Raw genomic sequence first — 26580 nt, 5'->3', positions numbered from 1 at the left:
CGGAGCACCTGGAGAGTCAGGGCAAACATTTTCGCGTGGCATGTTTCTGTGAGTGGTGCAAGCCGAAAATGTAGCGTTCATTAGAGCAGAGCTCACTTTTGACAACAACGACAAGTTGATGATTCGGAGCAGTGTTTGAAGATATTCAGGCGTAATAAAACCGCCCCACATATCGGAGCGCTGATATGTGACAATTAATGAGATATGGCTTCATCATTTCACACTTCAGTCCAATCCACAGTCATCCGAGTGAACTGGAATCGATTAACCCGCTCAATTTTGTAAAAACGCAACCGTATTACCCTTAAAAGAAACTATGTTGATTAAAAAATTAATTTTTCTCAAAAAATGTGTTTTACTATGGTAGGTTCATGGTAGGAACTCTTCAATTGACCTATTAGAAGCGATAGTGTTCTCTTCTGCTGGATAAAATTATACCTGTAATAGATTATTGCCTCAACAAATATTAGTTAAAGGCTAAATTAAGGCAATAATCTCAGCAAATGTTGTCATTGCCTTATACCTTTAAGTTTTTTTAAATAATAATTTTTACTTCAATTTGTTATTTTAATCTTTACAGTAATGTATTTCTCATGATCGCAAGGTAATTAAAGAATAGTGCACTTATACGGCGATGAGCCATACCTATTAAATCTCTGGAACGGACGATGAGAATTACTTTTGCATCACCGGGGATGATCTACTTATTAATATTTACAAATGCATAAGCATTTGATGTCAGTTGTCAATTTGTGAAATTTCTCAATGAAAATTAAGTTAGCGTTACTCAAGCTGCCTCAAAGATTCTGGGAAAGCTAACGATGCATTTCCATGCAAGAAACAAAACGAAGAAGATGAATATTTATGCTAAAAGCCAAGTGGCAATAAATCCCATATCGTTTTTACAACAGAGTATGTCCTTAGAAGCTGGGAGAGAATAGTTATAGTGACTGCGGAAAGCGACTGGTTCAAGAACACAAAAGGACATTCAGGGAAAGGAGATAATTGATGAGATTGCCAAAGGTACTGCATCAGTTCAGGAAACGCGCAAGTCGTTAAAAACGATATTTTCTAAAAGGCTGACAGACGGATCTGGGTTAGATGAAAATAATTAAGGACATGCAGGATCACAAAGAACATGTGCAAGGACATGCTTTTTATTCACACGGTCTCAAAGAGATTACATAACTGTTGTTGGCCTAGTGGTAGATAACAACTTACTGGCATCACGTGGGAGACGGATGGGCTGTAGAAGTCACATATACAGAAAATGCAGGAAAGTATGCGTGAGAGAGACGCTGGAACACCGTTTTTGCTTTCAAAAGACAATTTGCATTATGTATCTAGAATCTTCGCCGCTTAAGACGCTAGTTGAAGTATCAAAGTTAAATATTAAGCCGTTGATTACATAAGGAACGTTCATTTAGAAAGAATTATAAAGGACGATAGCGTGACAGCCATTTGATATAACCTGATATAAATTAGCATATTTTATGATAATAAAATATTGATGAAACTTAAACTAAAAGGTGCTCTATTTCAAGGTTCCCTACTAGACTGGTAATTGGCGAAACACGTGCGTGATGTTTTGCTACAAAGTCTGAATCGAAGAATCGAATTGATCGAAGAGTCTTTAAACTTTGCATATCCCTACAGGAAAAAGTCTATATCCGAAGATTCCAGCGGCCCACAAACCACACCAAAAAGTTGTTTTTTGGATAAAATGATAGCTCTTGAATCTCTTCACTTCTCTCTTGTCGCAATTTTGTTTGATTACATACCCATTGAGCCAGAAATGGGCCTCATCGCTGAACAATATTTGTCTCGAAAACTTCGGATCTTCTTGAAACTTTTCATGAGCCCATTCGGAGAAACGATGTCTCTTTGGAAGGTCGAGCGGCTTCAATTCTTGGACAAGCTTTATAATGTATGCTTTCAATTTAAGATATCGACGTAAAATGCGCCAAGTCGTTCCATACGTCAGTCCGAGTTGAAGCGAACGGCGCCGAATCGACTCTCCACGGTCTTTGTGAACACTCTAAGCTACGATTGCTCACTGACGTGGTCAATTCTATTGAATATTATCCAATATTGAATGCTGAGCCTGAAGATGGGTGATGGTGTTGCGAATAGTAGTAAGCTGATTATGTTGAGCGAAGCGCGCGAAATACATTCTTTAAAGAACGTGAATTTACGCAATAATCTTCCATGATGAAATGCCAAACAATACTGAACGAAAATAACGTGACAGCAGAAAGTATTGCGTAATCTAAGTTAGCATCTTTTCCTGATGATAAAAAATATATGAAACCTTAATTACTACTTATAGTAATTTGTGTTAGATTAATTTAGTTAACCACAAATATTTCGGACAATAAGCAATATGTAGAGGCAGATTCTCCTTCTTTATTGCTGTAGACACCGCTTCCGCGTTTATACCCGAGTTTACAACAGCGCGTCAGTCGTTCTTACTTTTCGCTGCTTGGTGCAAATTGAAAATTCCAAGTGTAGCGAGGTCCTGGTCTTTCCAACAGAGTGGAGTTCTTCCTCTGCTTCCTCCGGCGAGTACTGCGGCGAGTACTTTCAGAGCTGGAGTGTTTTCGTCCATTCGAACGACATGACCCTGCCAGCGTAGCCGCTGTCTCTCAATTCGCTGAACTATATCAATGTTTTATATTTCGTACAGCTCATCGGCTGCGGTCTTCGCTGTTACCAATGCGCAAAGGACTATAAATCTTCCGCAGAACCTTTATCTCGAAAATTCTTAGCGCCGACTCATCAGATGATGTCATTGCCCATACCTCCGCACCATATAGGAGAACGGAATGATGAGGGACTTATAGAATTTGGTCTTCTCGGTCAGCTCCTTTTTATGCTGTCAAAAGCAGCTTTGAAATCGATGAATAGATGATGGTGTCGATCCTCTTTCACGGGTCTTTTCCAAGATTTGGCGCATTGTGAATATCTGATCAGTTGTTGATTTTTCAGGCCTAAGATCACACTGATAAGTTCAATTAATTTTTTGACGGTAGGCTTTAATCTTTCACACAAGACGCTCAATAGAAACTTCTATGCGATGTTGAGCAGGCTTATCCCACGGTAGTTGGCGCAGATTATGGGATCCTCCTTTTTTGTGAATTGGGCAGAGCACACTTAAATTCGAATTCTGGCATGCTTTCGTCCGACCATATTCTACATAGAAGCTGATGCATGATGCAGAGCTTAACAGTTCATCGCCGCCGTTTGAATAGCTCGGCAATCCTTCGACCCCCACCGCTTTGTTGTTCTTCAGGTGGGTAATTGCTATTCGCACTTCTTCATGGTCGGGCAATGGAACCTCTGCTCCATCGTCATCGAGTGGGGATCTGCATAATTTCAGTAAACTCTGTGCATTAGCCACTGGATTACCTCTGGGAGTTATACAATGCTCTGGTCTTGAAATCTTCTGTTAGTCGCCACATCTTTTCATATAATTTTTTGGCATTACCACGGTCGGCCAGCTTGTCAAGATCTTGGTACTCACGCATTTCGGCCTCTCTCTTTTTTGTCTGCCAATGCAGTCGCTTTTCTCGTTAACTCTCGATATGTTGTGGTGGACTGTAATGTAGCGAGGTAGACAGTCTGTTTTGAAATGAGATTAGGTCAACATATAAATAAAAGTTGATAAGTTAATACAAAGTCAATTATGTCTTTATTTTTTTTCATTGTCAACAATTTTGAGTATTAAGTTTCATCATTATCTGGAAATAATTCGCCGCCTTCGACCTACGCAAAATACGAGTGTATAAAACATTAAACTTAGCACTTCCTGACTTACTTAGTTACCCAGTTAGTTTTTTACGCTATCAAAAGTAACTAACTTTCGCTAACAAGCACCACTCCTGGCTTACTTTTGTATTAAAACCTAGTCGAGTTCTTGTATACCAAAAACAAAAGCTGTAAACTAGTTTACTGTTTTATTCGAGATTTCTTGTCAGTAAAGAACGGCTAGAGCAAGCAGTAACGGTCAAAAGCATTCGGTCGAGTAGCGGTAATTACGAATGACCACCACGTGCTCTTTCGTTCGTTGATATCCGTAAGTTTCGCTTAAACAAAAACACATACGAGAATTGGCTCGTAGGCAGGCAGATACGAGCTATCGAGCGGTCACTTACTAAAACTACCGGTTCGAAACAGCTGATCGAGAATGCCAGGTGTGCCACGAAAGGCATTGTAAACAAAAACCACGGCGCATACGCTATACACATGTTCATTTTCATTCATAAAAACCGGAGTCACCGATTGCTATCAGCCTATTCATCCGCTCGCCAGATCGTTCATTTCGATTTGATCGCGAGAGCCGCAGCTCAAATTTGAGCACAGCCAGGCCAATAGATTTAGCAAGCAGCTTAAAACACTGCAACCTTTATGGAGCAGCGAACAAACGGTGTTGGGCGTTCGTGAAGAGCGTACGCGTTCATTGTTTTCGTGAGGTAAATTGTTGGCGTAACAAGCTTAATGCGATTTTGCGCTGGTGTACTTAATTGAAAACGGTGTTGCAGATTGCTGACTTGTCGTAGAAAGATGTGTGTTCGAAAAGTGGAAAACGAGTGAAGTAAAACATTTGCTTACAGAAAAGAAAAACTGTGAAAAGCCGTTGACAATACTTAGTGATGCATCAATGAGAAATATATGCATACCGTTATAATATGAATATTAGTTTTCCCTCACGTCTCGACAACATGTCAGCTATTTCGTTTGAAAAACGTGTCGTTTGAAGGGAAAAGTCGTGAGCACGAATTTTGGCACTGTCGCTGCAGCACACACGTCTAACTGCGCATACTCGGGCCCTCGTTGCAGCTGCAGTGAGATAAATCACAGCGCAACGGGGACTTTCATCGGCAACAGTCAGTCATTATAGTATCATCACCGTCATTAGTGAGTGAGTGTTGCACTCGCTGTTGTTTCAACGCTTTGAAATAAGTGTTTTGGCAAAGTTGTTGACTCGAGCGCGCTTCAGCGTTGAAAATCGAAAGTGCTGTGTGCTGTTACTAATGTGGCACGATCGCCACAAATATAGCTGACTTGTGAGCAAACGAAGCAATCACCTTTTAGAAATAAAGAAAAACAATATAAAATGAAATGAAAAATAGCAACAAGTGATTGATCGGCAATTAAAGTGCGATTAGTGTTGATCTTTGAGCGGTGATCGGTGTTCGTTGATCGTTGATCTTTGCAGAAACGAAATGTAAATCTGAAAACGAGTGATCAAATGAGTGACAAAACAAACAAAAAACTGGTGTCGACGGAAATGTGTCTGCATGTGTTTGCATAATAATTTATAATTTAGCGTTTATTCATGAAAAATGTGGCAAGTGCATTGCCGTTATGTAGCAAGACAAAATTATTGATTTCCGTGTGCAGGAAAATGTGCATAAATATAACGCAATAAAGCGCGCACGAAAGCAAAATAAACAATTTAAAAATAGAAAAAAGAAATCAAAAATAAATAATTAAAAACAAAAAAAGAAAAAGTAAGCAAAATAAGAAAAAAAAAATTTTGAAAAAAGGAAAAAGAAAGACTGATAAATCATAATTTAAAATTTTTAATTAATCACAACCGCTGGTTCGAAAACAATTTATCGCATTTCATTTATAAAATATAGATAAATAAAATATATTTTTGTTGTACTTTTTGCAGTGTTACCTTCTCAATTAATTTTTTTATTTTTATAATTTTTTTTTCTTTTTGTTAATTTTTATTTTGCATTCCAGTTTGCACGCGATCGCATTGAATTCGATAAGTTTCTGCTCTAATAGTTTGCAAAGCCGCGAAAAGTGTCGGTTTTCATAATTTTTACACGCCACTATTTATTTATTTTTTATCGAAGCTCGTTTTTCTAGTTTATTTTTAGTTTATTTTTGGTTTATTTCTGCAGTTTTTGCGCATATTTTCCTATGCATTTGTTATGTGGCTTCTGTTTGACTGACTGCCTGAATTACGAAACGCGCTTACGATTTTGCTAATTCCATTTGAAGTTGGTATGAAAAAAAAAATTATATAAAATTTATATTAATAACTTCAAAATTACAACAAAATTATGCATGCGCCGTAGAAACACATGAATAAGAAACCAAATATGAAACTCGAGCGCCGCCGACAGCCATAAAACCGACTTTTCCTGCCTGTAATTATTGGTTTGGCGCACAGTAGCCACCGCCGCCGCACTTTTTTCTTTTTCTCTCTCTCGTTTTCTACTAGCTATACCGTTAGTCAATGGCATAACAGTGCGTTGGCCGCAACACTGACCCCACACACGTCAAATCGCATATTGGAGTCAACACGCGCACACACACACATATATTCACAAACACACAAAAACAAACTCAATGCACAAAAACAAAAATTGTAGCAACAACCAGTCGCCAGCCGCCAGCCGCCAGCTGCCAGCTGCCACAGCGCTGTGAATAACTTGCTCAAAAACAAAGGAAAAGTAGATGCTGGCATTTCAGCGGCGTCACGATCATGTTAATTTCTGCTTAAACTTTTCCCGTTTACAAAAGTGAAATTTCTCCAATTTTCACCTGCGGTCGCTTGTGTTGTTTTTTGTTTTTTTTTTTTTTGTTATATTTAATTATTTATATTTATCAATGTCTGCAGCCGCTGTTGCTTTAGCTGTTTATTGGCGTTGAGTGTTGTCTTAAACATTATTTCCCATTATTTTTTAGTTAAAACAAGCATAAATTGAAATTTTTCTGTAACAAAAAAATAAAATAAACACAAAGAGAAAATTAAATAACAAAAAGGCGAAAATTCGTATAATATTTCATCTTCGGCGTGAGAATTAACTCTGCTCCCACTTGTGACTTGTGACTTTCGCAGTTCATTCAAATACTTTTAGAATAATTTGAAAATGGCTTTTGAAAAACAACGCTTCATCATCGGCCTGTGTTTGCTTTTGCTGCACTCGGCAGTTACCGTTACGTGTTCCAAAGCGGATGTTCAGGCAGCTGTAAAGGAGACGAAAGATGATGCAAAGAAAGGTGAGTTTTTTAAATTATTTACTGCAGCTGATTGCTAACTGAAATCGTTTGCTGAAATTATTTGCTAAATACAGACGTAATTTGTGAAAAAATATTAACCATAATATACGCCAGTCAAAGTTTTCAAGTAAACCAGGCTTAAAATTAGTTTTGTTTGAAGGGTTACATGGGTTACATGGGTTTTTTTCAACAATTTTTTTCACATATAAAAAATTAAATAATTTATTATAATTCTGTATTGTTACAAACATATGTACACTGAAATTCTGAAATTTTTGGAAAAAAAATTTAAACTCGGCCATTGCGATGCCATTTTCGGCAACCCGTTGGAAAAAACATGCGCTCGCTTTGGCAGGATAACTCCTTACAAGGTCATCTAAAGTGGAAAAAAATTTAAAACCTTAGCTTAGAACTTGGACGAAGGAACAAATTTAAAATTGAAATTTTGGCAGAGATTTTTCCAAAAAAATAGAATTTCAGTAAAAATTTGGTAAACTTTTTTTTTTTTTTTAAATCAGTAATTGCAATCGAAAAAAAACCTCCGTCTAAGTTATGAATTGTATCTTAATAAAAAAATATTTTTCAAAGACCTGTCTAAAATGTCATGAAGATCAGTTGAGTAGTTCTCGAGAAATCTTGCCAACCGACTTAGCCCAACTGGCGTCGGGCGTACAATTTCTCAAGCCTGCATCTCCGAAACTATTACTTGGATCAATTTGAAAATTTAGGACAATTTTCTAAAAAATTCGATTTTTTGAAACCGTAAACCCATTTTAACCCTTTTGACCGTGTTTTAGAAATTAAATAAGAATCTCTAGCATTGCTTTGACTACGAGTATCATTGGACTTCAGATAGTCGATTTATTTACGTTCTTACATCTTGATACTTTTCACACGCCAAGGTGAACAGAAATTAAGAAAGCTAAGAAAGTTATGTTATGGCTGCAATAACAATACACTTGGCTGTGTATTGGACCAAACCAATATTTTTAAGATATAAAGAAATATTAATATTTCGTTATGTTATGCTTTCCGCAGATAGATATGGTTTGGTTCTTGATGGATGTTCTCCAAATGGTCAATGCCCTTTATGGTAGCTGTAAGGCTTTAGGCTATCCTAGACCTATTTAACGCATTTCATTTCTCTGTTGCGCATACACAACATGTGCCCTATGTGTGAGGTATAGTGATAAATTTTTTTAGGGGTTTTTAGTTCTTTTCTTGTCGTATTTTGATCATATCTGCTTCGCTAACTTGCATTTTGTTATATATTTCCCTTTTTTTCTAATTATAATTATGTGTTGAGCTCCGTCTTGATAGTTCCTAGCGGGCACGGTATTACATATTTCTGCAACGAATTTGTTTACAGAGGTTCCAACTCGATGTCGCAAATGTTCTTGTTACCAGGAACCTACATTTTTCTAAGGTCAACTTGACCCGACAGTGACCATCAAGCCTTCTTACATATGTTGACCAAGCTGGAGTTTACTTTTGGCGACGATAAGACTGGAAATGCCGCCTGGATATCTGTGTATGTATAGTAATTCCGTAGAACTCCACTGTAACTGGTGTACGGATGGAGAGAGAGATATCAAGATATTCGGATCTGTCCCTACTCCGCAGTTTATTTTGAGCCCAAAGTTATAGATTTATATAGCATTCTCTTCCACTATTAAACTGGTTTCAAAGTCGAGACAGTGTTTAAATATAACATTTTTATTTTGAAAATTCGACTTGCAGCTTTATAGTGTATATGTACATATTGTATGCTATAGAAGCTTGGCCGAATATAACAACCTATTTTAAAAACCATTGAAATAAGATGAAAAAGAAGATGTTGTCCATTTTTTTAGTTTTTGGGAACTTATATTTGATTCTCCATATTATACATATTCTTAATGGAATAATGAGAAATTTTTGATCTTAATGTTAAGGTACATTACTTTATACTCTGTTTGGTATGCTGAACTCACAAAGCATTGAATCAGCTTAAAATATTTTGATTAGTTAAGAAAAATACGGCTTTTTAAAATAGAAATTCCTTTATATCGAAAAAGAATTGGTGTTAAAATTTTGTAAAAGAAATTGTGTAGTAAATAAGTGTTTGTTATCTATGAAATTTCTAAATGGCTACAACCATACACCGATTCCCTAAAATTAAAAACGCCTCTCTAGATTTATTATGTTAATTCGCTAAATATCTGTAAGACAAGCGTACAATAGGACGGTGCATAAGGCTATACGAAGTTATAGATTCACTTCAACCACTTCTGGAACAGAGTTGCCACAAAGGAGAGTTGAGTTGGGTTAGATAAGTTTAGGTAAGATGGCTGATTGCTCAACATGGCATCTGTTAAATGAGAATACTCTAAGTTTTTTATAGTGCTCTATTTTGTTTCGATATACTTGTAAAAAATTTAGTTACCTATTATAAAACAAGACAATAATAAGCTCAATTAAGTAGAGACAAGGATACACATTTTAAGTCAAAAGTGTGCAATAAAAAGTAGTCTAAAAGTAGGAATGATATATCTGTCTTACTGCCAAATTTGTATTATTGTACATATAGTAGTATTGAATAATATTTTTATACGCACATTTTTCGGAATACCAAAAAACTCTGGTACCATATCTAAATTTATACTTATTTTAAGCTGTCAATCACTTGTGCAAGCATCTGAGTACTAAATAAATGAATATAAGAAAATAGCAGTTAATCATCAAATTTTTGAAAATCATCCTTGTGTTGATACGAACAACAAATGTCCGCCTTCATTAATCACCATCCGCTGGGAAGGTATTGCAATTTGCTCCACTTACCGACATTTGTGACTAATTAAGTAATTATAAACGGAATAAATGTCAATTAAAGACACATAAAGTATTAATATTTCGACATAAATCAATTTCCTCAATAAAAGCTATTATAAATGCAAATCGCATTATGTAAAACGCACTTCATTAAAAACGCATCACTTCATTAGCAATTTATAGCTATTCATTAAATGAATAATTGGCACATAAACTTCCAACAAAATGTGTGGAGAAAGTGGGAAAGCGGAATGCAAAATTGAGATTAAAAAACTTGTATTCAATAGAGAAGGCTTTTGCTGATTTGAAAAATTATCTCAAATTTGGGTGAGATTGCAATTGTTAGTGAAGAAACGAGGGAGCAGACAAGGACAGTTGGAAAAATTAAAAAATTATATAGATTTAGTAGGCCGAAAAAAGAGAATTCTCCAGATTTTTTTATAAGTAAACATTTAAATTTATTAAAACAAAATTGTGAACACATATTATGGCATCTTTTAGCTATTTTTTAAGATTTAGTATTTGTAAAAAAATTTATTTGGAAAGGAACTACAGCTGATCTCCGGGAGCTCCTCTGATTGAATTGGATCCTCTGAATTAAAAAAATCCAAACATATTTCGTTAAAATAAACTTAAATCTTGTAATTAATCGAAGAATAAGCAAAATAAAATTTTTTGGCAAAATGGTGGTTTCTAAAAAAAAAATCGATTTTTGACCAAAATTTCGGCTAATTTAACTTTTCGATTAAATAGTTACTTGCGTTTGAATGGCTTTACAGGGAAAACAAGTTTATTATCTTACTGTCATATCACATCTGGCTTTTTATTTAAGTTTATTTTATATATTTTTGTATTTCCTCTTCTCATTACCATAAACGCTTGCGGCGGATGCTTTGGCACGCACTGCCCATTTGAGAGTCAGCTGGCAACACATACAAAGTGTGCCACAAGCTGTCACGAAGCACACAAACTTATTTAAGGTATATAAGGAAATATGATAGAGCTATCTATGTATCTATGTATATAACATACATATGTATAAAATATATTATAAATTTACATTGATTCGGGGTTAGCTGAATGATAAGCGGAGTTCAAAACAAGCAAGCAATTAATAAGAAAGAAAGTGTTGATGACACAAGAAAAAACTTCAAAATTCATCAAAACTTGTTGAAAAGTGTTGTATTAGTATTAGTCATGTTCTCTGGCAGAAAAGGTAGAAAAAGTTGTTGCTAAAATATTAGAATGGTTATTCAGCAACAATATACACTCTTTTGGAGCGGAAGAGTTCAAGATTGCACTATAGCAAAAATCTCTTTCGTTGACTTAGGAGAGTAACTAACACTTTCACTATGACATTGCATCGAACAATGCTCTAGTTATTGCTCTCAAAGCATAACAACGCTAGCGCTGTTACTTTTGTTCAAAATGAAGGAAGTGAAATTTTCGTTCTGTTACTAAAAAATTTCTGATGTCAAAAGCAATGGGGCACAAATATGATAAGTTTACTCCAGTATATTCGACAAGTTGAAGGAATTACGCTATAAAATAGTGCCACATTATCTTCGTCAGATTTGTCCTTATGCTTTGACTTATGGGGTGACTTTTCACTGAAATGATGACGTCAAGTTAAAAGTAAGCTAATTTTTGAAGGCCAGGAAACCTTTACAATATTTATATACCGATTACGTAGAAGAATAAAGCCATATTTTTGTTCAAGGAAAACATATTATTCCATTGTTAACGGTTACATTGCTTTCCTTGGGTAAAAAAAAGTATTTTTTCAAAAAAAAAACTTTTCATATAAAAATTAAATATTTTATTAGAATATTTTACTATTACAAACATACACTATTAACAAGGAAATTTTGAAATTTATAAAAAAAAATATTTTAAACACGGCCATTGAGGCGTCATTTCCGGTGACCACTCGAAAAAAAATTTCCCACGTTGGCAGGATAACTCTTCACAGGATCATCTTAAGTAAAAACAACGGTGTTTAAGTTAAATCATTAACTTAGAATTTGAACGAAGGAAAAAAACTTAAAATTGAAGTTTTGGCAGACATTTTTACAAAAAATTAAAATTTCGGTGAAAATTTCGTGAAATTTTTTTTCCAAGTAATCGAAAAAATCCTTCATCCAAGTCTATAAAAATTGTATCTCTAATTGTAAAAATTGTATAAAGACCGGTTGAGTACTTCTCGGGAAATCTTGCCAACAGACTTCAAAAACACAGTTCCGAGAAAAACCCGTTTAAAGACGGCGCACTTAGCTTAGCTAGCCTCGAGCACAGTAGTCCTCAAGGCTGTACGAAACTATTACTCCGTACAACTTCAGATAGGACAATACTCTAGAGGTATTGTAGAATATAATAAGACAATAATAAAATTCGTATTTTTTTTTTAAACTCGGAAACCCATGTAACCAGCATTCCCTTTGAAACCCGGAAAATTTTAAATTTCAAAATTCCAGTTATTTTCTGAAGTCAACTCAAAAAATGAATGGACTTTATTACGTTCACGTATATGTATATGTCTGTATGATTATTCAGTGAATTAGTGCTACAAGGTACGTTCCAAAGTAAACAGGACTTTAAAAGAAAAAAAAACAGAACAAATGGTTTTTTCGGCAAAATCAATTTATTTTATTCAAAATAGTCTCCTGCTTCAATACAGCTTTTTGCACGGTCCAAAAGCATGTCGAACGAGTGTTTTAGCTCGTTGGCCGGTATGGCCGCCAGTATGCCGATGCAAGCCTTTTGAATGGCCTCTACGTCTGCATAACGCCTTCCTTTCATGAGCAAATGCATTTCTCCGAAAAGGAAGAAGTCGCACGGTACCATATCAGGTGAATAGGGGGAGTGATTAATGGTAAAAATGTGATTTTTGCTCAAATAATCGTCCTTCGAATGTTGGATTCTGAGCCATTTTTGGTCGTCAGTCAATTTGTGCGGAGCAAACCATGCACACACCTTTCGTAAGCCCAAATGTTCGGTCAAAATGCGATATATCGATGTTTCGGAGATGTTCAATTCCATTTCCATGAATTTCAATAATGATTTCTGTTGATTTTTGATGAATTTACTAACAGTTTCGACGGAGTTTCCGGTGATCACGGATTTTGCTTGGCACACATGTTGATCGTCATTTATATCCTCATGACCACTTTGATAACGTGGAAACCACTCGTACACTCTGCTACGGGATAGGCAATCATCGCCATAAACCTGTTTCATCAATTGAAATGTTTCGGTAAAAGTTTTACCAATTTGAAAACAAAATTTAATGTTGGCTCTTTGTTCGACGCTCATTTTCGCACCAATAATATAAACATAATGATACTTAAAACGCAATCACTTCACTTCCAATCTATGAAATGTCATGAAATTCTCACTGAACAATCGATAAAGATAGCAAATTCTAACGCACCAGTCGACATATAGGTGGCGCCACCAGGAGACGCTAGATTCAAAAAGTCCTGTTTACTTTGGAACGCCCTTGTAGATTAAAAATGTTTTATTTGCCTCACTTATAATATTCTGTTCATGAGCGTATTGCTTATGTGCCGAAGTACGCTATTCTAATTTAAAATAAAAGCAAGCGAATTGTTAGATATTATCCCAACATCATATGATAAATTTTAATTAAAGTTAAGCAATTATTATCAGAGCAAAAATATGTTGAAACTTAAGCCCAAAGCAATCATCCTACGCCAGTTTTCTTGTATAAGCTACAACTATAACTGTATATTTTATGGCTATGCAGGAAATAATATTCTGATCGTACCAAATATTCTTCAATGAGATATTTGAAATTCGGGTTATTAAAGTTTCTGATTCGAAATAAACTTTTCAAGAAAAATCTGGGTACTAATTTCCAAAAATTAATAAGTTTCAATTATTCATATAATTATTACTTTTTATTTATTATTTTATTACTTGTTATTGTATGAAATATTTTTATTAATAATAATTATGATATTTGATTATTTTACAAGTTATTAACAAGCTATAAAATAAGTAGTCAAAATTTTGGCTGATTGATTTCAAGAAATTTAAACATTTAAGAGCTAAATTATCTCTGCAACAAGCCAAGCATATTAGTTTCAGAAGTTGATTAAACAATAATTGATTATTTAAACAACTGTAAAATCACTTTGCCAATAAATAACTGCATTGTTTAGCTGCACATTATTTACAATATACCGCTGGCCACTAAATCCTAAGCGCAATCAATTGTAAAATAAACCTTTTATTGAACCAATTGTTTGCCTATTTATATGCGCAGTGCTTCCTTATTACCAAATAATTACCTTTCCAAAAAAATACAACAAATAGCGTCAGCCTTTGTAATTTCTTATTTGGCAGCGCGAACGGCGTCTAGCGAATGCTACTTTGCGGCAGCAAACTTCCACAAGCGCCGCCTGCTCCCAAAGCAATGCGCTGTCTAATAATTTACGATCTCTGCCGCCCACTCCCCACCGTATTGTTGCCACATCGTCCCCCCTCCAGCGAACTGTGCCGCCTTGTACCTTTTGGTTAATGTGTCAATGTGTTAGGCGCTTCGCGAGGCGGTTGAGCCATTGTTTGCCTACTGTATTTCTAAGCTTTATCTACATACCGCCGCAGCACAATGGAATCGCATGAATTTCGCTTTGGATTTACTGACATACTGCACTTTCACTGTTTGTTGCTAAGAAATTGTGGCAAACAATAGCAAGACTTCTGCTTTTTCTCTAAAACAAAGTAAAATAGCACACATGCAATTTATTTTGCAATCAATGCCACACACACACATACATATACACGCAATAAAAAATATTAAATAAAACAATGCAATTGCAAAGAGTACTTCACTCACACGCTTCAACTGACTCACACTCATTACAAAAAGCGCACAGGCAGATTCGCTGGCCATGCATAATGGCAGCCGAAACTTTTGCAATCTGCTTGACTGGGTTTTCTTTCAATTATCTTTTCCCCACATTTTCCAGCACTTATTTCATGCATTTACTGCGCATTGTGCAATCTTCAGCGCTTGCCACGGCTGCTGGTTGCACACAGCATACTAAACTATGCGCCGCTTGGGTTGAAGGCACAGAGTTTGCAAAGAAAATCGAAATTCACTGAACAAACAAAAGACTTAAGCGCCGAACTTGCGCGCAAAAAAGGGCAAAATTAATTGCGGGCTAAAGGTTTTGACCCACATTGTGCGCTACGCACAATTTACAGCCAAATCATACCGTTAAATATGAAGTTCGACAGCCAAGCAGCCCGCCAGCTAGGCGACAGAACATCGCAACCAAAGGCGCACTAAACGGCCATTAACCCGTCAAAAGCACCAGTGGCTGATACTGTTCAACGCTAAATATTGCAGCATTACTCAAATTCAATAATGCGCCAATGCAAAAATATTTAGGTGAGAGTTCATGCAGTTAATTGCTGGGATCACGCCGCACTCTTTACGAACTCTTTCTCAAAGTCACTTGAAATATTTGCATCTTTCGAAATTAGTTATTGCATAGTTTATGTTATTTCACGGCTGGCAGCATTGGCAAATGTTCGGCTAAGATAATTGAAAATGCGAAAAAGTATAATTGCAGTTAAATGAAAAATCTGCGCTTAACCACAACACGATTTTAGTTGTGGTCACTGGTGGCGGAAGTGTGTTGTGTCGAAATGCGACAAAGGCGAACTTTTGTTTGTGTTTTTTGCAGAAATTTTTTTCAAATTTCGTTAAAAAAAAGTGTTGAAATAATTTTAGAAAATTTTTATGTTTATTATTATATCCATGTATATTCGAAAATTAAAAAAAAAGCTTCGAAAACCAAAAAGTAAGAAAAAAATTAAAATTTAAACTGTTTTCCTCCTTGGAGTTGCTTGCGATTTTCAACAGCACAAATCAGCTTTCTATCGCAATTTAGTGAAGTGTTATTTTAAATATTTTGAAGAAACTCAAACAAGAAATATTCAATTGAGTGTTGAAACCTTAAGGAAGTTGAAGCCGCGGGTGGAAATGCATGCTTAATAGCACTCACACACTGCCTTTACACATGCATCTATTATATGTCCGTATGCTTGATTTTATAAATCACTTTAAAGCTCACTGAGCACGCAATGCAGCAGCAATGCGAGTGACAACAACAGCAGGCAATCGCAAGCGGTGGCTGCCGCCGTCACAGCGGACACAGTGGGATGCCGTGACTGCCAACTTGCCGCACCAGCAAATAAACCGAAATCTATGTGAATTCATGCATATATGTCATGTAGATATGTAGCTGAGTAATAGGCAATGTTAGCAGCCGAAAAACATTGACACACGCACATGCATACACCTATGCATCGCTATCAACTCTGACACAATATCCCCACATCAGCAGCAGTAACCCAAATTGACAAATGATTGCGTTACTTTACGCCGCTCTGATGGCAGATAGCGTCTCATTGTTTTCATGCCTGCCAAATACCACATGCGTCTGTATGTAAACATGCCGCGCCAGCTGTGGTTGGTTGCACATGCGCCAAGGCGCCCAGCAGCCGAGCCGTGCGGCTTGCGTGCCGAGGACAATACCAAAATCTACACACATAAATTATGAGCCTAAAATCATGCGCTGCGGCACCTACACAAATATACAGACAGACATGTCATTACATGAAAGCGACGCGCATGCGCATGTCCGTGCACATGCGCGTGATTATGAGTACTCATGCAAATGCCTATGAACATACTATACATGCACAGGCACATCTATTCGCTGGCACGATCGCTTGAATTGACTTCATTAGGGTCTCATTATGCACATAAATAATTGTGATTTTGTGATTTGTAAATGATGTGAATTTTCTCCGTTTCATAATTGAATTTCGCAATGTTTGCTTTTTTGCGCTTTCAATACTTTGAGCACAGACTTATGAGCTGTAACTTCTTTTTTTTTGACAACTTTTTAACTTTTGTTGTAAAGCTGTGTAGTTGGCGATTGATGTGAATTTTCTTAATTAAGCCATTATCACATTAAGCTGGGCTTGTTGGGGTGTGGCAATATAAATTTATGCATTCCTTTGCAATATTGCAACTGCAAATGCATATATGTGATGATTAAGGTACACTTATGTACATATAATAAACTCGAGACGCCTCAGTAGTAAAATTCAAGTTTATACTGTACGGGCGCTTATGATGATGAGTCTATCATATAGGTATCATATACATATGTCGGTAATAATTATAATATCGCAAAATTCAAAAATCTTTGTTAAAGAATCAACATTTTGTTTTGTGGGGAAACCTTCACCAGTTCCATAATAAATATTCCTTCCTTCAAAGTCTTCTATAAGTTTATCATTTAAATACCTTAAACTTTTTACTTTTATATATTATAATTTAGGGCCTTTCTTTCAGCTTTGACACCAAAACTCATAAGGGAGTAGCTTCCTGTAGCTTCCGTAAATGGTAGGAAATTAGTGAATCACTAAGGTTTTTTTTAAAGAATTTTATTATATTTCTTTGAACACAATAAATTCAACTTTTCGATTTTTACGCCGCTAAACCGTGATTATTAACTTAGCCCACATACTTTAAACAAGTAATTTAATATTGGTAGGCGATAGCTCCTGATCTCTTATCGAGAAATCATATAGAAATTATTTTTTTCGAAGCGATTGATATCCCTAATAAACGCGTATTTGTGCGTTTGCGTCATCTAGGTCACGCTGTTTAGCATCTAATTGCCGTCAAAGGGCGATACGTAAAACTGCATAGTTTTTTGGGCCATTGCTACGCCCCTAGTAGTGCTAGACATAATTGTTAAAGACAATAGAAGACCTGAGTGTCGTTTAGCCGAAGCAATTTATTTGATCCATATTGTTACATACTGCGGCTGTCAAATATCGCAGAAGGGTGGAGGTGACAAAAAAATCACATTATTCATTCTAAAGAATTTCACCTGGTAATGAAAGGCGGGTGATTGTTGATAATAATGGTAACCCGCAATATCCTCAAACAAACCAAAATTGCCAGAGCACCACACCTCAATAATCGAACAAAACTGTTAACATAGCTTTGCTTTTTTACCTGTTTTGACGTAATTTTTCCGGTTTCGGCTCACCTTTGCCACTATATTCGGCGATTGATCGTCTTTTTAAATGTCGTAGCATAGATCCAAGACTCATCGCCAGCAATAATATGTTTCATGACACCCTAGTGGTCGGAAAGCATTGTTTCACAGACGTAAGCGCGACCCTGTTTTTTGAAACCAATCATGCTTTCACTTATCTTAGGCCCAAATGATCTTTTAAAACGGTTTTTAGTGATCCCCCGATATTCCAACGATGCCAATAAGATCTCTGAGTGTTAATCGTCGATTCTCAAGAATCAACTTTTTTATTTTATTGACGTCTTGATCATCAGTTGATGTTGATGGCTGCCCTATGTATATAATTTGCACCAATGAAAAGTCCTTATTATTACAAAGTCTTACTACTTTATGACCACAGTAGTACCACGTTGAAAATGCATTGCACGCCAAATACTGTTATTTATTTATTTCTGAATTTATGCAAGTTATTGCTTATTTTATATTTCCATAAATCAATAGCAACAACAAATATATAATAGCAACTGACATGTTATTACAAAATTATTCTTCTTCATTACATAATTGTCTCATCCGCCGTAGAAATATGCAATAATCGATGACTAAATGTGTCCACCAATAGCTATAAAATAGCAAGGCGAATGTTTTATTCATAGAAAAAGAGTATTTTTGCAAATGTGAGCATCATTTTTCAGTCCCCTTGCAGTGCGGTTTACTCATGCATGGCTGTAGAGTTAATGCATGCATGAATATCTAATAAAAATATTGCATATTTGAGCAAGTCTGCATGGATTCTTAATGCTGTTCGGTGCAATATCTCTTGCATATGCTTACATTTGCAGTCAAACTTTCTTACATAATCGCTGAATGAAGAGAAAACCAAGCAAGTATTGATAGCATTGCATAATCGTTGACATTTAACTGCTGGTGGTAAGAAATTTATTGTCTCTTCATTGCTGACCATTGCATAACTATCTGGCCATCCAAGCACATTGTTGGCGGCATCATTTGCAATGAGCTCGCTTGTGTCTAGCGTGTATTTTTCGCCACGAGTTTATTGCTTTCGCTTCTAGCTGGCGACCAAGCGCTGGTCAATTTTGAGTAGTTTTTGCTTTGTAGCTTTTATTTTCTATTGCCGAAATATTGCCTGCGTGCCGCTTACAACATTTCCGACATGAATGAAAACATATAAATCTCTTTTCCATTAATTAAATTGACGAATTCGCCTTCATCCGAGAAACAGAAAGCTTCAAGCGTTTACGTTGCCGAAGGCACAAAATTGCAAACAAATTCGGCATGAGCAGCGAAGATGTAGACGGACTTTCACAAATAAGAGCCATTAGCAAACATTAATTGGTTTTCAACACCACCAAAAATTAGGCAAATTAAGGGTTATCATTCGGTAGAATTAATTATTTGACGCCCGGCGAATGGCCGAGCACCACACGAATAATAGACTGCTGCACTTTTACTTTCATGGCTGCTCGTGGCTCCTAATGGATGGTAGGTCTTATGTTAATGAAATGCTTACAATTGATTGAACTTTAATTGATTTCAATTTCGATATTAATTATAAAGAGCTGTGAAGCGTGTGTCTGGGTACTTAATGTCTGTTTGCAATAAAAAGTACAAGTGAATTTTTAATGAATCGTGCTATAATTTACTCTTAAGTAATTAGAATCTTTGTAAAGTGTGCATTGATGCTATTCTTCAAATCACAGCCCTTCCAGAAATCGTTCAAGCATTGACAAAAATAAGCGATTGGCTGAAAAATTAGTTGTTGTAGTGGAAAAACCCAGGACATTTTGTCATCAGAATCATCGAGACAATCACCCATCATCTGTGAAGACTTATAAAGGGTTTCTGCATACATTCCACTCATTAACACGGTCATACGAGATTGAAAAACGAGGTTTTCCGATGAAGTTCTTGAAAGTTTCAATATGAGTCAGCTGTTACCAAATTTAATCAAATTTAAAAGAAAAATGTATAACTATACTCACTGAATGCTTAGTTAGACGTTTTGGGAAAATCTTGCCAGGAAATAAAGAACTAAGACATCGCAGTGGAACCAGAAGAAGTAATAGAGATATTTAGTAAAATTAGCAAACACCGTATTGATTTTATGCTTTAAAATAAATGCTTAAATATGCATCAAAAATAAAAGTACGTAGGTTGCTATATATATTTCTGGCCTAATAATGTAAATAGGCATATTTATCAGCGAAAATGGTGTTTTTTTTATTTTTTATTTTTTTTGTCGATTGCTGATTTGTTTCGGGCTCATACGCATAGATCCATGATTCGTCACCTGTGACAATCTTATAAACGTCTTTTGAAGCACCGCGATCGTATTTTTTCAGCATTTCTTTACACCAATCCACACGAGCCTTTTTTTGGCGATTGTCAAATTGTGCGGGATCCAACGAGAACAAACCTTTTTTACGGCCAGGTGTTCATGCAATATCGAATGTATGCTGGTGGGAGAAATGCATAGGCATGCCTCTATCTGAAGATATGTTACATGACGGTCTTGCATTATCAGTTCACGTACGGCATCGATGTTTTCTGGCACAACGGCTGTTTTTGGACGACCTTCACGGAATTCGTCTTTGAGCGAGCGTCGGCCACGATTGAATTCGTTGTACCAGTTTTTCACAGTGCTATAGGATGGTGCTTCATAGCCATACAAAGATTTTAGTTCATCGATGCACTCTTGTCGTGATAATCCACATCGAAAGTTGTGAAAAATGATCGCACGAAAATGTTCACGAGTTAATTCCATTTGTTGGCTGAGATGAATTTTTTAATTCCCTGTAAATAAAGCAATTCTTGATTAAATGACAAAACGTTCTGAGTGATGTTATGCTAAAAAATGTCAAACTTTCCAATGGAAATGTGATTGCACCTGGCAACACTTAGTGTTGCCCTAGGCGAGAATATATATAGCAGCCCTCGTATAGTGAAGTACAAAATTATACAATTATATTCTGGATCAGCCCCTGAGGTAATTGCTGTCAAAAAGAACACTTACTTAAAAACCCTTTAGACAGGCGCATAATTGAGTCAATTAGTGAAAAGTTAAAGTTGAATTAAGGAACGGCATTTGGATATTTTTGTAAGCCAAATCCCTATTTTGTTCACCAGGGTCATCTTAATAACAACTGAGTTTGTAAAAACTGAGCACTAACTCGATTCGTAAGTTTTGAGAATATGACTTAATCTATCGTATTAAAGATGGTTATTACCGAACACGGATTTTTTCTCCGGCCTTATCTCTGCAAACAAAAAGCTTCTCAAAAGTATAAATGCTCAATTTATCGAAACTGTAATTAAAAATTAGTGAAAAAATACTCAATACCCAGTTATAATGAAGACACCTTTAGTATTCAGTATTATGTGGTGGAGATTTCTTGAAATATTACTTGGGACATTTGGACTTAAAAATCTAACAAATAGCATTGAGTAAATTTACTATATGAGAGTACGGAAGCAAACCACAATTCGCTACAAGCTACATCTTTGTTGACATATTTTCATTTTCACGATATATTGACATATATAGACTATTGTATATTATAAATCTTAATACAAGCACCTACATGTGCATGTTCGCTCTCATATGGACATATAAAATATATTTAATATGGTGCTACCTGCGACTACTCAGTATGACTTTATGTTGCTAGCACTTTGTGAATAAATCCGATAACTGTCAGCACATTTTGCTTTAATTCACATCAAGTGTCAAATATTGAATTTATTTTAACTAGAACGAGGAAATGTCTCGGAAGGTGACATGCGCTGCAAGAATTAATGATGTGTGCGTAAGCTTGTCGTGGAATATGTCATTGCGCTGCCAACTTCTTTTAATGCTAAAATTAAATCAAGTGACAAAATATCCGCGATTTTTGACGATGCTATTTTATTGAGTAATAGATTTTCTTAAGATGTGAAAAAAGGAAAACAGATTTCATTATTCTAAAAGGAATTTATGCATTTGCGACATCGACAGTTAATTGTGTGACAAACAAATGGATTTTCAAACACCAAAAATCCAATAATTAATCTGATATTTGAAAATCCGTTAGTTAGGTATATGCGTACCAAAGTAAACAGGAAATTTATGGAAATGGAATTCAATATCTCCAAAACATCGATTTATCGCATTTTGACTGAACATATGGGCTTACGAAAGGTGTGTGCACTGTTTGTTCCACTCAAATTGACTGACGACCAAAAATTGCTCAGAATCCAACTTTCGAAGGACAATTATTTGACCAAAAATCACATTTTTACCATTAATTACTCTCCGTATTCACCTAATATGGCACGGTGTGACTTCTTTCTTCTCGGAAAAATACATTTGCCCGTGAAAGGAAAGCTGTATGCAGACGTGAGGCCATTCAAAAGGCTTGCCCGGCATACTGGCGGCCAGACCGTCCAACGAGCTAAAACACTCTTTCGACATGCTTTTGGACCGTGCAAAAAGCTGTATTGAAGCAGAAGGAGACTATTTTGAATAAAATAAATTGATTTTGCCAAAAAAAAAGCATTTTTTCTGTTTTTTTTTTAAGTCCTGTTTACTTTGGAATACACCTTGTATATGCGATAATTAATATAAATGCACATAAATGTGATATGAATTAATAAGGATGGACTTAGCTGTGAATAAAGAATTAAAACATCAGCTCTATTGCTTGAATATAGCAAAAGTAATTAAAAAATGTGTGACGGAAGTTTTAAAATATATATATATATACATGATTAAAGTTGAAAGCGAGGTATGCAGTGTGTCATTTGATCTATTTCGCCATTCTCCTAATGTACACACACAAAAAATTTGTAGAAGGAAGTGATACTCTAGTAAAAGAATTCTCCCACACGTTTCAAAAGATTTAAATCCGCAACGAAACCGATAATCATTTTATGCGGTTAAAAACAAGCTTTGTTTCACTTTCACACGCCACTAATGAATGATCTGCTAATGCATTGCTATTGAATTACCAAACAATCGAAAACTCAAAAACACCCGAAATGGAACAAAGACCGCAACAGAGCTCTTTTAAATGGGTGTAAATTACCGGTGCGCGTGCGTAATTGATCGTTTCGATTTAATGTGCATATAATATGAAATTATGTATGTATATTGTTTGCAAGGCTTGTTGGAAAAAATTGGCTTGTCTTTTATGGAATTGATCAATGTTTAACGAGTATGCTTTCGGTGGCATGAAATATTCAGTCATAAGATTATAAAAAACTAGGCTCAGGCAATTTTCTATACGACGATGTCATCGAGGTGAGAAGCGCTCAAGAAGAGTCGTACTAAGAGACCTGCGGCTTTTGTAAAAGAATGTTGAGCAAACGTTCCCTTACTATTAAAACGTCTTGGTCGCTACCAGTGTGGAATGATTAGACACTTGCTTACTTTGTAGATGATTATGAATAATAGAAATTACAATTTTTATTGTTTTATAAATGCAAACAGTTGGAAACACGGCTCAAGCAATATCTCCAGCATTAAATTTCTTAAAAGTCTTTACTTTTCTTCAGCTTCATCTATGTATTTACTTGTCTTACATTTTTCAAACTGATGGCGTGCATCCCCAGAAATTACATCCAAAAGGAGTCCGCCAACTCAAATGCATGGAATGCTAGATCAAACGTTCGCATATTCGTTTTGATGGCGATAATGAAGATAACCACCTCAAATAGTTATTTTTTAACGTTTCGGTTAAATTTGATGAGTTGGCAACAGGCTGCTTAGTAGAGATATTGGCATTAATTGCAGAAACTAGTGCAAAATATTGTAAGAAGTGTTGTACTAAGTCTGTCAAGGCCAAAAATTACGTCGAAAAAAAATATCACTAATTTCACGGTTACTTCGAACATTTGCACCAATAACGTGAAATCATTTCAAACCATTGTATCTAAGATATATTCATGTATATTGTACATACACTCGTATAATCGTAGACATATACAATTATCGCTGTTTTCTGCAATGCAGCCATGCAGAGTATTTGTGTTAAGTTTGATTATATCACTCAAGTTTTGAGTTATACGCGTTATTCAAAAAATATAATCACGCAGAGCAAACCTCATTTTGCAAAATCGTTATTCATTGGAAAAGGGCAAACAGACACATGTGGGCAACATTCGAATATGATAAATGAGTTGCACTACGCCCCCTTTCACCCAACACTTTTTGCGGATTTTCGGTTTACAAATTTCAGTGTGAGTGTATTGAACTTTTGCTGAGAAAAGCGATATTCATTTGTGTGTTGGAATGTGTGTCTACTATTGGCCGATATCGTGATTCGCCGCTTTGTAGACTTTTACAAACTAAAGTGCGTGCTTTGTATGTATTGGTAAGCACGTGGATTTGTTATTTTCGAAAAAAGGCCTTACCGCATCGAAATGTAATTAAATTCGAATACCGATGGATTGAAACTAATTGTACTGATTGGCGAAAAATAGTGCTATCACAACGCCTAAACAATATATACAAAAGTAAACTTTTCACGTTGACCAAACTTTTGAATCTTTTTTATGCGACAATTAAAAAAAAATACATTTTTGTGGTTTGTACTTGACCTACAATTTAAACATTAGCATTTAGTAGCAATATTGTAATATTTAATTGATTTGTATAATTTCTTTGATCTGATTACTTTCGTGCCCATAGGCATTATAATATTACGGTTTTTGATTTTTTTCCATACAATTAAAGTTTTTGTCGTAAGATTATTTTAGCATCTGCAGTTTGATATCAGTTATATAATAAGTCCTTCGTTTGCCTCCTTAGCCGAAATAATTTTCAGACAGTTTGCAACCTTGCTCGCACGATATTTTTCGTTCAAACTTTTTTAAAACCCATCAACCGGCCACCTTCAAGTCACATCCTATATCACAGGAAGTTCTCAACCGACTTCAACCCAATAGTGCGTTCCAAAGTAAATAACACTTAAAAAAAAAACAGAACAAATGGTTTTTGTCAATTTATTTTATTCAAAATAGTCTTCTTCTGCTTCAATACAGCTTTTTGCACGAACCAAAAGCATGTCGAACGAGTGTTTTAGCTCGTTGGCCGGTATGGTCGCCAGTATGCCGGTTCAAGCCATATGAATAGCCTCTACGTGCGCATAACGCTTTTCTTTCATGGGCACGTGCATTTTTCCTTAAAGGTAGAAGTCGCGCGGTGCCATATCAGGTGAATACGGGGAGTGGTTAATGGTTAAAATGTGATTTTTGGTCAAATAATCGGTCACAAGCGTCGATCGATGAGACGGCGCATTATCGTGCAACAAACGCCAACTTTCATCTTCGCGATATTCGGGTCGAACACGTCGAATACGGGGCACCAAACGCTTCAAAACTCCAAGGTAGAATACCGCATTAACGTTTTGGCCGGGTGGAATACATTTTTTGTGGACTATACCCTTATAATCATAAAAAAAATAAGCATTGTCTTCACTTTTAACTTCTCCAAGTGCGATTTTTTAGGTTTCGTTGATTCTCATTTATGTTCTCACGACTACTTTGAAAACGTTGAAACCACTCATGCGCTCTGCTATGGGATAGGCAATCACCGCCATACATTTGTTTCATCAATTGAAATGTTTCGGTAAAAGTTTTACCAATTTTAAAACATGATTTAATGTTGGCTCTTTGTTTGGAGCTCATTTTCACACCGATAACCCAAACATGCTGACACTTAAAACCCAATACCTTAACTTCCAATCAATGAAATGTCATTCTCACTGGACAATCGATAAGGACAGCATATTCCAGCGCCACCAGGGAGCGCCAGATTCAAAAAGTTTACTATGGAACGCAGCTTGTAAGAGATGTGTTAAAAAAAATAAGCGTTTATCCAAAAAAAGGAAACATTTATTCATTCGTCTTTAATAATGTTGTCGCCTTCAAAAAAGTCCCCATTCGATATTAAGCATTTATGACAGCGCTTCTTCCAATCGTCGAAACACTTCTCAAACTCGATTTTGGAATAGCCTTTAAATCTTTCAGAGACTTTTTTATCTTGTTAAACGACGGCGAATATGGCGGCTGAACCATTGTTGCAATACCGACAAGCTAACTTATGAGCTTCTAACCAATTTTGCTCCTTTGCTATAACAGATATAGTTCAGTTACTAGACCCATGAGTAGTAGTCACCATTTATGATGCCTGCGTTTGACGCAAGTTTTAACAGACTCAGTAACCTCACTATCAATACCTCCTCCAATGAACTATAACGTGAAGAACTAGATGTTTACAGCGTAATCTTGTCAAGCGGGGACAATTGCCCAAACAATTATCCATTGTCTCGCTGGTGCCTTGGTCTTGACATTTCGTGTAGTCTTTCCAATTTTTTAGTCCCATGTTAATATTCCGATCATGTTGATAAAGTGTCTTCTATCGAGTTCCAATAGGAATTTTGCGTACTTCCGATCCATTGTTTGCACGACTTTCGCAATAGCAAAGGTCTCAGCTTGAAATATACTGCATTGATCCGGCAACTTAAAAGGCAACCTAATGCTTAACTCTGGACGGTATATCTCTGCACCAATTCCATGCTCCATTTTCGAGCCATCTTTTTAAGTGTTTAAAGTGTTACGCGCAGCTAACATCTACTTTTACGCCAACCATATT

General features: G+C 35.9%; 1 protein-coding gene across 1 annotated transcript in view; it reads left to right on the top strand.

Annotated features, from left to right (window-relative positions):
• The first annotated feature begins 6720 nt into the window (after window positions 1-6720).
• The window catches only part of LOC120774726, an 82323-nt gene continuing 62463 nt past the window's right edge, over window positions 6721-26580 (top strand). The window contains exon 1 of the mRNA XM_040104477.1: window positions 6721-7023. Within this exon, the coding sequence (XP_039960411.1) occupies window positions 6894-7023 (130 nt within the window). The 5' untranslated portion in view covers window positions 6721-6893. The remainder of the gene's footprint in view (window positions 7024-26580) is intronic.

Source organism: Bactrocera tryoni, chromosome 4, assembly GCF_016617805.1.
Source record: "Bactrocera tryoni isolate S06 chromosome 4, CSIRO_BtryS06_freeze2, whole genome shotgun sequence".
NCBI classification, from domain to species: Eukaryota; Metazoa; Arthropoda; class Insecta; order Diptera; family Tephritidae; genus Bactrocera; species Bactrocera tryoni.
This window is presented reverse-complemented; position numbering and strand designations above follow the sequence as displayed.